The sequence below is a fragment of the Pseudochaenichthys georgianus genome, chromosome 14, assembly GCF_902827115.2.
Source record: "Pseudochaenichthys georgianus chromosome 14, fPseGeo1.2, whole genome shotgun sequence".
NCBI lineage: Eukaryota > Metazoa > Chordata > Actinopteri > Perciformes > Channichthyidae > Pseudochaenichthys > Pseudochaenichthys georgianus.
In genome coordinates, this window is record NC_047516.1 from 26,960,684 (window position 1) to 26,970,981 (window position 10,298).

At 37.6% G+C, this 10,298-nt stretch overlaps 1 protein-coding gene across 1 annotated transcript; it reads right to left on the reverse strand.

Moving 5' to 3' along the window:
* Positions 1 to 208: 208 nt before the first annotated feature.
* On the reverse strand, positions 209 to 5,798 carry LOC117458802 (poly(A) polymerase type 3-like). The gene is made up of 15 exons (XM_034099473.2): positions 5,688 to 5,798; positions 5,216 to 5,368; positions 4,927 to 4,993; positions 4,631 to 4,822; positions 4,505 to 4,558; positions 4,290 to 4,401; positions 4,050 to 4,139; positions 3,737 to 3,875; positions 3,570 to 3,642; positions 3,348 to 3,468; positions 3,073 to 3,133; positions 1,400 to 1,453; positions 1,128 to 1,247; positions 764 to 870; positions 209 to 672 (listed from the first exon to the last, which is right to left on the reverse strand). The coding sequence occupies exons 1-15, from the start codon at positions 5,726 to 5,728 to the stop codon at positions 308 to 310; spliced, it is 1,749 nt and encodes a 582-aa protein (XP_033955364.1). The 5' UTR covers positions 5,729 to 5,798; the 3' UTR covers positions 209 to 307.
* Between the last annotated feature and the right edge of the window lie 4,500 nt (positions 5,799 to 10,298).

Below are 10,298 nucleotides of genomic sequence, written 5' to 3' on the forward strand. Positions count from 1 at the left end.
TTTTTAATGAAGTGTATGTCTAAGGTTTGTTCTACATCAGACTTTCAGGGAATTAATTGAATATATACAATGTGGTGGCAGTGAAAATATGTTTGTGTTGTTGAATCACACCAAAACTACAATAAGTGCACTCAAGGGAATCAAATACATCTAGTTTTTTTTCATGTGTATTTTGCAAAGAAATATTTAATTTACATATATTGTACATTTATACAGGTATTTACATGTATATACAAATAATAAAATATATACATATATTTACAAAAATGAAATGAATGGAGGCTGAGGGGGGGGCTCTCCTTCTCGTTCAGGTTTCAGCGGGCCTCAGCAGATCAGTTCGGACCCTCTTGCTCGGTGACTCTGACTCAGGAGTGTGGGCTCTCTTGAGACCTCCACTCTTTGATTGGCTGAGACAGACTTCCTCGCTCGGCCCCTCGTCAGATTTTAACTTCTTGCTGGAAGTTTCTGAGTGAGGCGAACGAGACCTCTTTGTGGCCTGGTGACTCGTCGGAGATGGAGCAGCGGTGCTCACTGAGGGCTGCGGCTCTTCACTGATAACCCTCCTGCCAGGCTCCTGAGGCAGATCCCAGCTGAAGTCCTTCTGGGACATGTATCGAGCTGAGGTGCTCATCCCCTCTCTGAACATCTGACAGCGGCATGCCACACTGTGGACTGCAACAACACAACATACAAATAAGATAGGTTCACATAAGTTCACAAGACATTGCTCCATTTCTTCTGAATTTAGAAAAAGTAAACATACCGATGTCACTGAAGCGCTGAAGATTGGGGGTCAGGTCTATTGACAGGTGTTGGCCCCCCTGTTCATTGAACACAAGTCCAATCAGCCACTTTGTTCTGACCGGCGCTCTGAAACAGAAATACAGACCAATGAGTTGAGTTGGTAAAGAAACTGCAACAAGTTAATAGAAATGAATATTATTGGCTTAAGGGCTGCTGCTTAAGAGAAATGATCAGCCTGTACTGATTGCCTCTCAGAAACAGGAAGAAGTACACACCAATGAGTGGACAGAGTAAAACATTACTATTAAATTATTTAATTTCTCGTAAATGAATAACACTCAAAAGATCAACTCAGATATAACCATAAAACCACTCGTCCTTACCTGGCGTTGCCCGTGCTGCGTTCAGGGTAGGACTGGACGTTAATGTGGGCCCGGGTCACCAACACATTTCTCTCCAGATTTACCACCAGGTGTCGGATTCTAGACTCCACCAGGCCAACCCTGACCGATTGAACAAAACATCAGTTTCAGAGAGCACTACAGTTGGTGGAAATACAATATGAAAACTGTTTTCTGATTCAGAGTAAAATAAACATTCTCATTGTGGACAAAAATGCCTAAATCCGTTCCAGTTTTACAGAAAGTGTACTTACCATGCAGGATGCTGCTCCTCTGTAGCTGAAGTAGCTTGCAGCAGAACGTAATGCCTTGAAACATAAGAGACAACAGTTGCAATACACTTCACAGCATTGAGCCTTTGTGCAAAGGCTGGCATCTTACTACATTAATCATATTCATTTTAATATTAATCCTGTTTAAACAACGGTCATAGTTGAAGGTATTTCTGATATTTAAAACAGGCCAAGCTACAGCATATTGAGAAACATCACTAAAATCAGGTTACTATTCTTCATTATAACCCATTTTTTAACCATTTATTTAAAACCTTTTAAAGTGAGGTGGTACTGTGTTGAATTTGCATTTGTGTCATTAATGTTAAATCTCAACAGCACAACTGCTCACTTCTTATTAAAGCTGGTAAACACATCTTTAGATCGATCATGGAAACTGCCTGTACTGACTGTCCAACTTTGAAAACCCAGAAATAAAGGTCCACATTTGTCCAAATAAAACAAGAGGGATCATATCACATGGCAGATTTATTGAATTGGACAATATTACAAATGCAGTAAAAAATTATGAACTCCAGGAACAGCAAATTAAAGTCAGACAGAAAAAGTTAACAGCTTTTTAAATCAGCTTTTCTCCTCATTTTGAATGAATAACAACAAACAGCACAACCTGGTCTGCACATAAAACAATCAGTATTCAACTATTAAATAAAGGTTTAATATTTCTTATCGGTTAAACTATAGAAAACACATGATAAACTTCTCAACACTACTTGAACACAATTCTGTCTTAAAGGTCCCATGTCATGGCCATTTCTACTGATCATATTTCCATTGTTGAGGTCTACTAGAATAGATTTACATTGTTCAATGTTCCAAATTCACATTGGTTTCTCAAACTGTATAGTATGTGTATTCACTCTCTGTCCTACACGCCTGGTTGGAGCTCCTGCAGCACAGACAGGAATTTTCTGTGTTCTCGCTACAGGGTGTACTTTGAGGGTTTGTGACTCTGCAGACCGTTTCCATGCAGAAAAAGCTACATAACACACAAGGGGACGGGTAATAACCGGAAAAGCATGACATGGGACCTTTAATGTTCAGTTAATAACAGTAAACAACAACACCACATATACACCCTCATTAAGAAACTGGGATTCAACAATTCAAATCAAATACAAATTGAAAGCAGTCGCACATTACAAAGAAAGAAACAGCAAATTACAAACATTTGCACGTTCATTCACAGAAGTCATTGAAGAGTTTGCGTTTAGGTCAAAAGAGAGTCGGTTAAAAACACATCTATCAGTTACAGTATGCAATATATAAAGACTCTGCCTTAAGTAGCTCACATTAATATAAACTCAAATACCAATTCACGCACTATAAAGCACAACGTGTGAAAACAAATACATCATTCAGATGAAAATAAGTAGAACAGTATTTTAAGCGTATTTTTAAGTGTGAATTTTCACACTGTTCCATCTTCATTAAGAAAAAACACTACGTGATATAAAGATCTTCCTTCTTTGAAAGCATAATTATACTATTAGAAAAAGCATCAAGACAGATACAAAAATGTATACAATATCAGAGCTAAGAATGACTAATAAACTTGGAGATGTCAATATTTAAGAAAGTATATATTGTGTTTGCTAATACACATGTTCATATTTGGGCAGATTATTACATACTTGTACTTCCTGAGGAAATTGGGCTTCTCAAAGAGTTGGGACCAGCTGGCGATAGTGTGGCCTGTGAGAGAGGAAGGGAAAGCTTGTTAACAATGAATCTCCTCTGTGTGTGAAGATGTGAGTTAAACATTGCTAAATCGTGGCAACCTAATCCAAGTACAGTGCAGTGATTGAAGTTGAAATGCTTATTTCTGACCAACTGATTGTAAATCACAGGACAGCTCTGAGACTGTGTGCTCTGTGAGCTTCTGATGGATGTCTGAGTAGAGACATACCTCGCTGGATCTCCTCCTTCATGATGGCCAGGGTGGAGGGAGTCACGTTGAAAGCAGTGTTCTGCATTGGGTATGCCGGTGTGATGATCGGCATAGAGTGGGAGCGGTCTGCCAGATTAACCTGGAAAAGGCATCATGTTCAGCTTGCAGTTGCTTTTGGGCAAATGTGTTAGTTAACTGATATATTTTATATTTGTAGTTTAAATTCTGCCGAGGCCTTACCCTTGCATCCCACACAGGAAGGTTGAAATGACAATCCTTCAACTCCCTCAACATGATGGGGTTTGGCCACTTCCTGTCACAAAACAAGATTTATACAAAATATGGTTTAGTGGATTTTTTTCCTTCTGTTTTATTGGAAAGAAGGCTGAAGAAATGGGACAACTCACCACATGTTGTACTCCTTGAAAAACTTTGTGACCAGGGTGGAGGCTGAGGCGTTCGGGTACTCCTGGCAGATTCTGGCTACCAGAATGGCCCAGGAAATGCCGCCAAGGAAACCCAGAGAGTTTGAGTATATGTTTCTTTCTGAAGAGAAAAGATGAGAGAACAGATTAAGACCTCCACTTCACAACGTTACCTCATGATTACACTGGCATGATCTAATCTGCTCCAACCCACTGCAGATGTAGTCAATTAGGTTTATGGCTGTTTTAGTATTTTCTGATTCATTTAGTTATACAAGAAGAGATCTCGACTCACGTTTGGCCCAGAGCTTTATGGTCCTCAGAGCGAGTCTGAAGTTCTGAACATTCGGTACGAGCCTGAGGATCTCCTCTGTTACTCTGTAGCCTACAAAAAACAAACAAGAGAAAGATTCATATCAAAAGAGTTACTTTAAAAAAGGCAGACCAAAATACAAAACAAAAACGTTCCTGACGGGTTCAGCTGTCAGGTACTAATCCTGCAGGATGACCCGCAGGTCTCTAACATGATGCTTACCGTTCAGACTCCTCACAGAGTGGAGGTCCGTCCCCTGTAGCAAATCCTCTCGGAGCAGGTCCATTTCCTGTGGGACTCTGTACCTGGCCACCCTGGCAAAGACTAAGTCTATCTAGGATGTAGCAGGAGCACACAAACAAAGATGAATACACATGCTGACAAACCTTTGATTGAAGAATACTGTAGAGACAACATTTCTTCTTAGGTCAAATTACCTCAATTCCTTCAAAGGTCAGTTTAACGACAGGGACGAATGCCTCTTCAATGACCTGAAGACAACAACAGTCAGTAACTTGCAACAGGGTAAAAAAAGTAACTTAATGAATGTCTTATAGACGTACCCGTATGTCTTTGACCTCTCTCTGCCTCTTCAGTTTTCTAACAAAAGAGGAGAAGAAGTCCTTCCTCTGGAGGAAACCCGGTCCCACGCAGAGGACGTCGATGTCGGCGCCTTTCGAGGCGACCCCCAGGTGATGGGAGCCGAAAGGGACGAGCTTCCCTCCAACCTTCTGCGGGACAATGTCTGGTGAATTCTACAACAACAAAGAAAATGTTACCAAACCAATAACACATTTCGAGTATAATTTTAGGAGTTACTTTTGAAAGAACAATATTTTTATAAAGATAGATGTCTTACCATTTGCAGACACATCTCTATGAGCCACTCTTTGAACAGTGACTCCAGTCTCTGGACCACATTCTCTCTGCAAACAAGACACAAAGAGCATTTTCAGACTTTGTAATTCCTCTGAAGCGAAGCATGTCGCGGTCTCTTTCACCTGGGCATTTGCTTGTTTATGGTATTTTAAAGGAATATCCCCCCCCCCCCCCCCCCCCTTGAAATGACTGTACCCTAAAATTCATAAGCCTACTCAAAGCTGTATTAGTTACATGTTAATGATGAGATATATAAATATGCATCTCACCTGTGTCTCAGCTCCACGTAGCTCTCAAAGCATCCGAATGACTTGAGAATCTCGATCAAGTCATTTTCTTGTGCACACTCCTCGTCACGTGTTGGTGGGGGGGGCCCATACACCTTTTGTTTAGGTCTGGATGGAGCTGTCCTCCTTGTTCGTCTGAAAGGCACATATGAACGTTAGTGCACTATTAATGCAACAGTTATGACAACAAAATATAAAAGGAGATAAACTATATCCAGAAACATTGATGGAGTGGAAAATAAAGTGACTCAACCCCCCCATAGTGCTAAGAAATCTGAAAGTAATGATGTCAGCTGCCTATATTACTGTTAGCAAATGGTAAGTATCAATACAAGTCGAAAACATTAAAAAACACAAGTTGAGGCCAATTAAACAAAGAAGTTGACTTGCAAAATGTATCTTGCATAGACCTTTTAAAATACAAGAAAAAACGGACTAAAGTAGGCCTACTTACCGAGGCATTGTAGCAACAGTTGAGCTCACTAAGGTTGACATATGTATCAGGTTTTTCGGATTTATTTAGGAAATGCCTCTCTCTCTGCCAACAACTTTGTGTGTGTTTGTCACTGAGATGTGTTTTGGAACACTGACTGGATTCGTAACGAGCGCTCACCATACGACGTCATCTTCTCGAATGGAATTTAAGAACCATGGCACGTGATCCGAGAAAAAAACGCCACGTGACACCGACCGAACTGTTTATGTTTTAATTCCGCGGTAAATTTGTAAACAGAAATACTTTCTTCCTCACACAGCGGGGGGTTTACTTCGTTACAGGAAATGGATATATGCAAATAAAAAGGAAAATATAATAGTCTTACATATTGCATGAAGAGTCTTTTAAAATATGCCTACTTATGAAGTAGGTGCATACATTACATTAGACTATAGTAGCACAGCTGCAGCAGCTGTTCGTTGTTTCGCTATACCATGTACACGGAGTCAGAGCTGGCTCTGCACGGAGTCATAAGACTACTTGGGCTTTAACAATATATATTTTAAACTCAATTCACACCATGGCAGAAAAATCCTTGTGCCTTCGTTTCAATTGTTTTCTTTCTTACAAAGTAAATGTAAAAGCGATTGCAATGTAAAAGTAGAAAATACCAAAGTGTAGATATACTCTTTCACAAGTAGCCTACAAGTCCTGCAATTAAAATGTTACTCAAGGGAAAGTACAAACGTATTGGCATACAAATACTTAATATAGCCTACCATAATCTACTCATGATACAGATTGGCCCATTTCAGAATCTATGTTATGATTATAATTATTGATATGATTATTACAGCTGGTAAAGGTGGAACTAATTGCTAACTGCTTTTATTTATCATGTGAATTCAATCCAAGTGTAGCTAAAGTATTATTTAAGTGTTGATCATGTTATCATTATTCCATATCAGCAAAGTAACTAAAGCCATACGTTAATGTTGTGAAGTAAAAGTGCAATAGTGTTTTGTAGTGGAGTAGAAGTACAAAGTATAAAATGGTAATACTCAAGTAAAGTACAAGTACCTCAAAATGTACTTAAGTATAGTAGCCTACTTGAGTAATAGTTATACACCAAAGGCGATAGTGATTCTTCACCCTGGTCCAGGGTGTAAATGTTGTTGTTTAAAATCGAACTGTTTAAATACTATAGGGCAAGTAATAATGTCTCACTGATAAAATGAGAACATATTTTCTTATTTTCTGTAAAGATCAGATTTTGCGTCAAGTAAAAAAAGTGTATTTATTTTAAGAGAAAACTGAGTGAAAATACAATGAAAACGTATTCTTATTTTAAACATTTCTGTGGTCTTCTCCAGCCAGATTAAAGACCACAACCATGCCGAGTAGTAAACTCAAGCCTGCATCAAAGGCTTATCAGAATCAGAAATAAAGTGTAAACAGACCAAATGAAACGCAGACAATCTGCGACTGGCTCCCAAAGCTTATTTACAATATCTGACTGTGAATCAAAGTCACCATGTTGCCCTCTGGTGGCTGCATCACAAATACATTTAAAGAACAAAAACAAAAACAAATCAAACAAAGATATGGAATACAATGCATCTTGTCTCTACTTTATTGTAAGTATGCATTTGCTGTTTCATTATTAGAAGAAAAACACATGTTGTAAAGACAGTTTTTCCACCTTTTGTCTTAAATGATAGTTACAGTGGTTTTTCATTGTAACATGATCTTCAAAGATTACTATGCACTGAACAAATTGATACTTTGGATCAATTTAAAAATGTTTCGCTAATTTGTTACAGCAATTTTTTTCGTTTATTCCAAATGTATTTTTTGACCTCAAAAAATGTATTTGAGTCAAGTAAAAAATATTGCTTCCGTCTAAGATATATATTTACATTCACACAAAGTAATAAGATGATTCATTCTGAAGAATGCACAACATTTATTACTTTGTTATAACTTAATTTTTCCTTTTGGACTAATCTCATATTTATATTAGATCTAAGTAGAGTTTTTAAAGGTGGGGTAGGTAATTTTGGAGAAACCAGCTCAAGTGCGCTAGAATTTGAAAATACACAGCCGGAAAAAATCTGCCACTTCCTTAAGAGCCCCTCTTCCAACACAAAAAGTGTATCTCGAGCAGGTTTCTCAAATGTACCTACCCCACCTTTAAGTTTGTGAAAACAATTAAAAAAAAATACTTCATTTTGTTGCAGGCAATATTTTTTATTATAAATATTTTTCTTTTATTACAAAGCAAAAACTTTAATGTACATCAATACAATACTGTGTTTTGTTTACTGTAAACAAATTACATTTAGACTTAAACTTATAACACTTTGTTTAGCTCAGTTCACATAAAGACTGGAATATTCTCTTCAAAAGACCTAAACATTTATTGGGATGTCTTTAAAATATGCATAACCTATTCTGTTTTCTAAAATACAATTTTTTTTTAATTAAAAATAAATACATCAATAAATTAATTGACTAAATTATGCAACCAATTTGCACTTATGTAAAAAATAAATAAAAGTATAAAGTAAATCAAGATCACTTTGACTTGTTTTTTTTACAAAACTCTCCTGTAGCCTTAACCATATAGGCTACATCACAAATATGCATATGAACATGTTAAACTATAGCTTGCATAAACTAGCTCCTTTAAAATGTAAATATGTAATGCGTTTAAACCTGGCTGCCTTTTAATAAAAGGCTAAAATGTATGCATGACATCTTGTTTTTTTTTACATTTTTAAACACTTCAACAATATTTTCTGCAGCTCTTAATTACAACTTCAGATACACATGTATTAGCCATTAAGAAGGGTTTAAGTAGCACCAGAATCTGTGAAGTCACATTCTTTTTTAACTTCATATGAAACATACAGAGGCCAAAACAATTAAGCAACGAAAAATGCAGTTCAATCCCTATGCAATCTTTGAACAAGGTCAGTTCAATAATTTCAACCAGATACGAGTTCTTGTAGAGACTGAGCTGGAGGGTGTGGACAAGATGTCAGTATCGTCTGATTGAGCAGACACTGCTTCTTCACAGACGGTAAAGATGTATTCTTGGACACCATCATCAGGTATTGGGATGACCTTGATAGTTGTCAAATCTTCAAGGTCAGCAGTGGATGTCAGGATAGTGCATCTCCAATGTCTCTGTCTTGATATTGCATTCTAAAACGTCCACCTATAGAGTGCCACAGTGACACGTCCTAAAACCCGGAAGTAAGTTAGCATTTTACCACTTCCGGTTCCTTCGACAAAAAAAGCAATGCAATTTCTCCTTAGGATTTTGGAAAATAGCTGGAAATAAGGTCTGTGGTTGAGACACATTTAAGAGACGGATCACGTTTTGTTCAGCTGGATAATATCCACATGTCTACCCTACTTTTATAATTTTCGAATCATAAATCTATTGATCATAAATCTATCAATTAGATTTATGATCCGACTGAACAAAACGTGATCCGTCTCTTAAATGTGTTTCAACCACAGACCTTATTTCGAGCTATTTTCCAAAATCCTATGGAGAAATTGCATTGCTTTTTTGTCGAGGGAACCGGAAGGAGTTTACTTCCGGGTTTTATGATGCGTCACTGTGGCTCTCTATTTCACACACTTTCCTGACTTCATCAGTAAGCTGCGCCATTGTCTCTGGAATTCCATTAGGCAGAACTAGCTTCCTGGTGTCATCGGGATTCAGAAGAATTTGTAACTTGGCTGGCGTTATCTCGGTCATGTCAGGCAACCCAAAAGGAACTAGAAAAAACAAGAATAGAATGGGCATAGATTTGTCTCATAATTATTTGTGTGAACATACAAATAATTTCTGTGTAAATATGTGATTTGTAAATGTAAAACACCATCCACAAATGCATTTAAAAGATTTGCAAACTCACAAATGAATTTGCAAATGTAAAACGGATCTGCAAATACGCAAAAATATTTTCACAAATAAAAAAAAGATCTGTGAATATCTCTTTAACATTGACAACTTCCGATCAGGCATTTGTGAATCCATTTTGTATTTGTCAAACAAAAATGCGCTTGTGGATCTCACATTTTTGCTTGTGGATCTCACATTTCTGCTTGTGGATCGTCTTTTTACTCACACAGAGTTTTGAGACAAACTTTCTGCCGGTCTTGGAAAACATCTACTCGTGTCACTCGGTTATTTTCAGAAACCATGTGATGGCCTGCTGATCACGACATTTCCGCATGGTTTCAAAGTAAGAGCATGATGGTTTGTTTAATGCACTGTTTTGTATTATTATGAACAGCGAAACGTTAGATGCATTCTTTATCACCATCATCATGTTATAGTGATACAGTTAGGAATTCCTGTGTTATTTAGATGCTTTTATTTTGAAGGCGAGTTTACGCTGTTGACAGGAAGTTGTTGTTGCTATGGAAACAACGTGACGGAGAAAAGGAGTGGAGATTAATCTACATATAAAGACGGATAAAGTAAAGGATAAAGTTTATGTTTAAGTTTAGCACCCCCCGAAGAGGCACAAAGTTGGTATTAACTATAGGTTGTGTCCTAATTCGTTTGTATGCTGTTTTGTAGCTTTGCTGTCTGTTTACAGTTAA

Excerpts from the sequence above, each read along its gene's own strand:
- LOC117458802 (XM_034099473.2), bottom strand. The coding sequence starts at position 5,728 with ATGTCAACCTTAGTGAGCTCAACTGTTGCTACAATGCCTCG. Across the intron at positions 1,454-3,072 it reads AATTTCCTCAGGAAGTACAA|GCATTACGTTCTGCTGCAAG; the intron begins GTATGTAATAAT and ends TTATGTTTCAAG. Across the intron at positions 1,248-1,399 it reads GAGGAGCAGCATCCTGCATG|GGTTGGCCTGGTGGAGTCTA; the intron begins GTAAGTACACTT and ends TCAATCGGTCAG.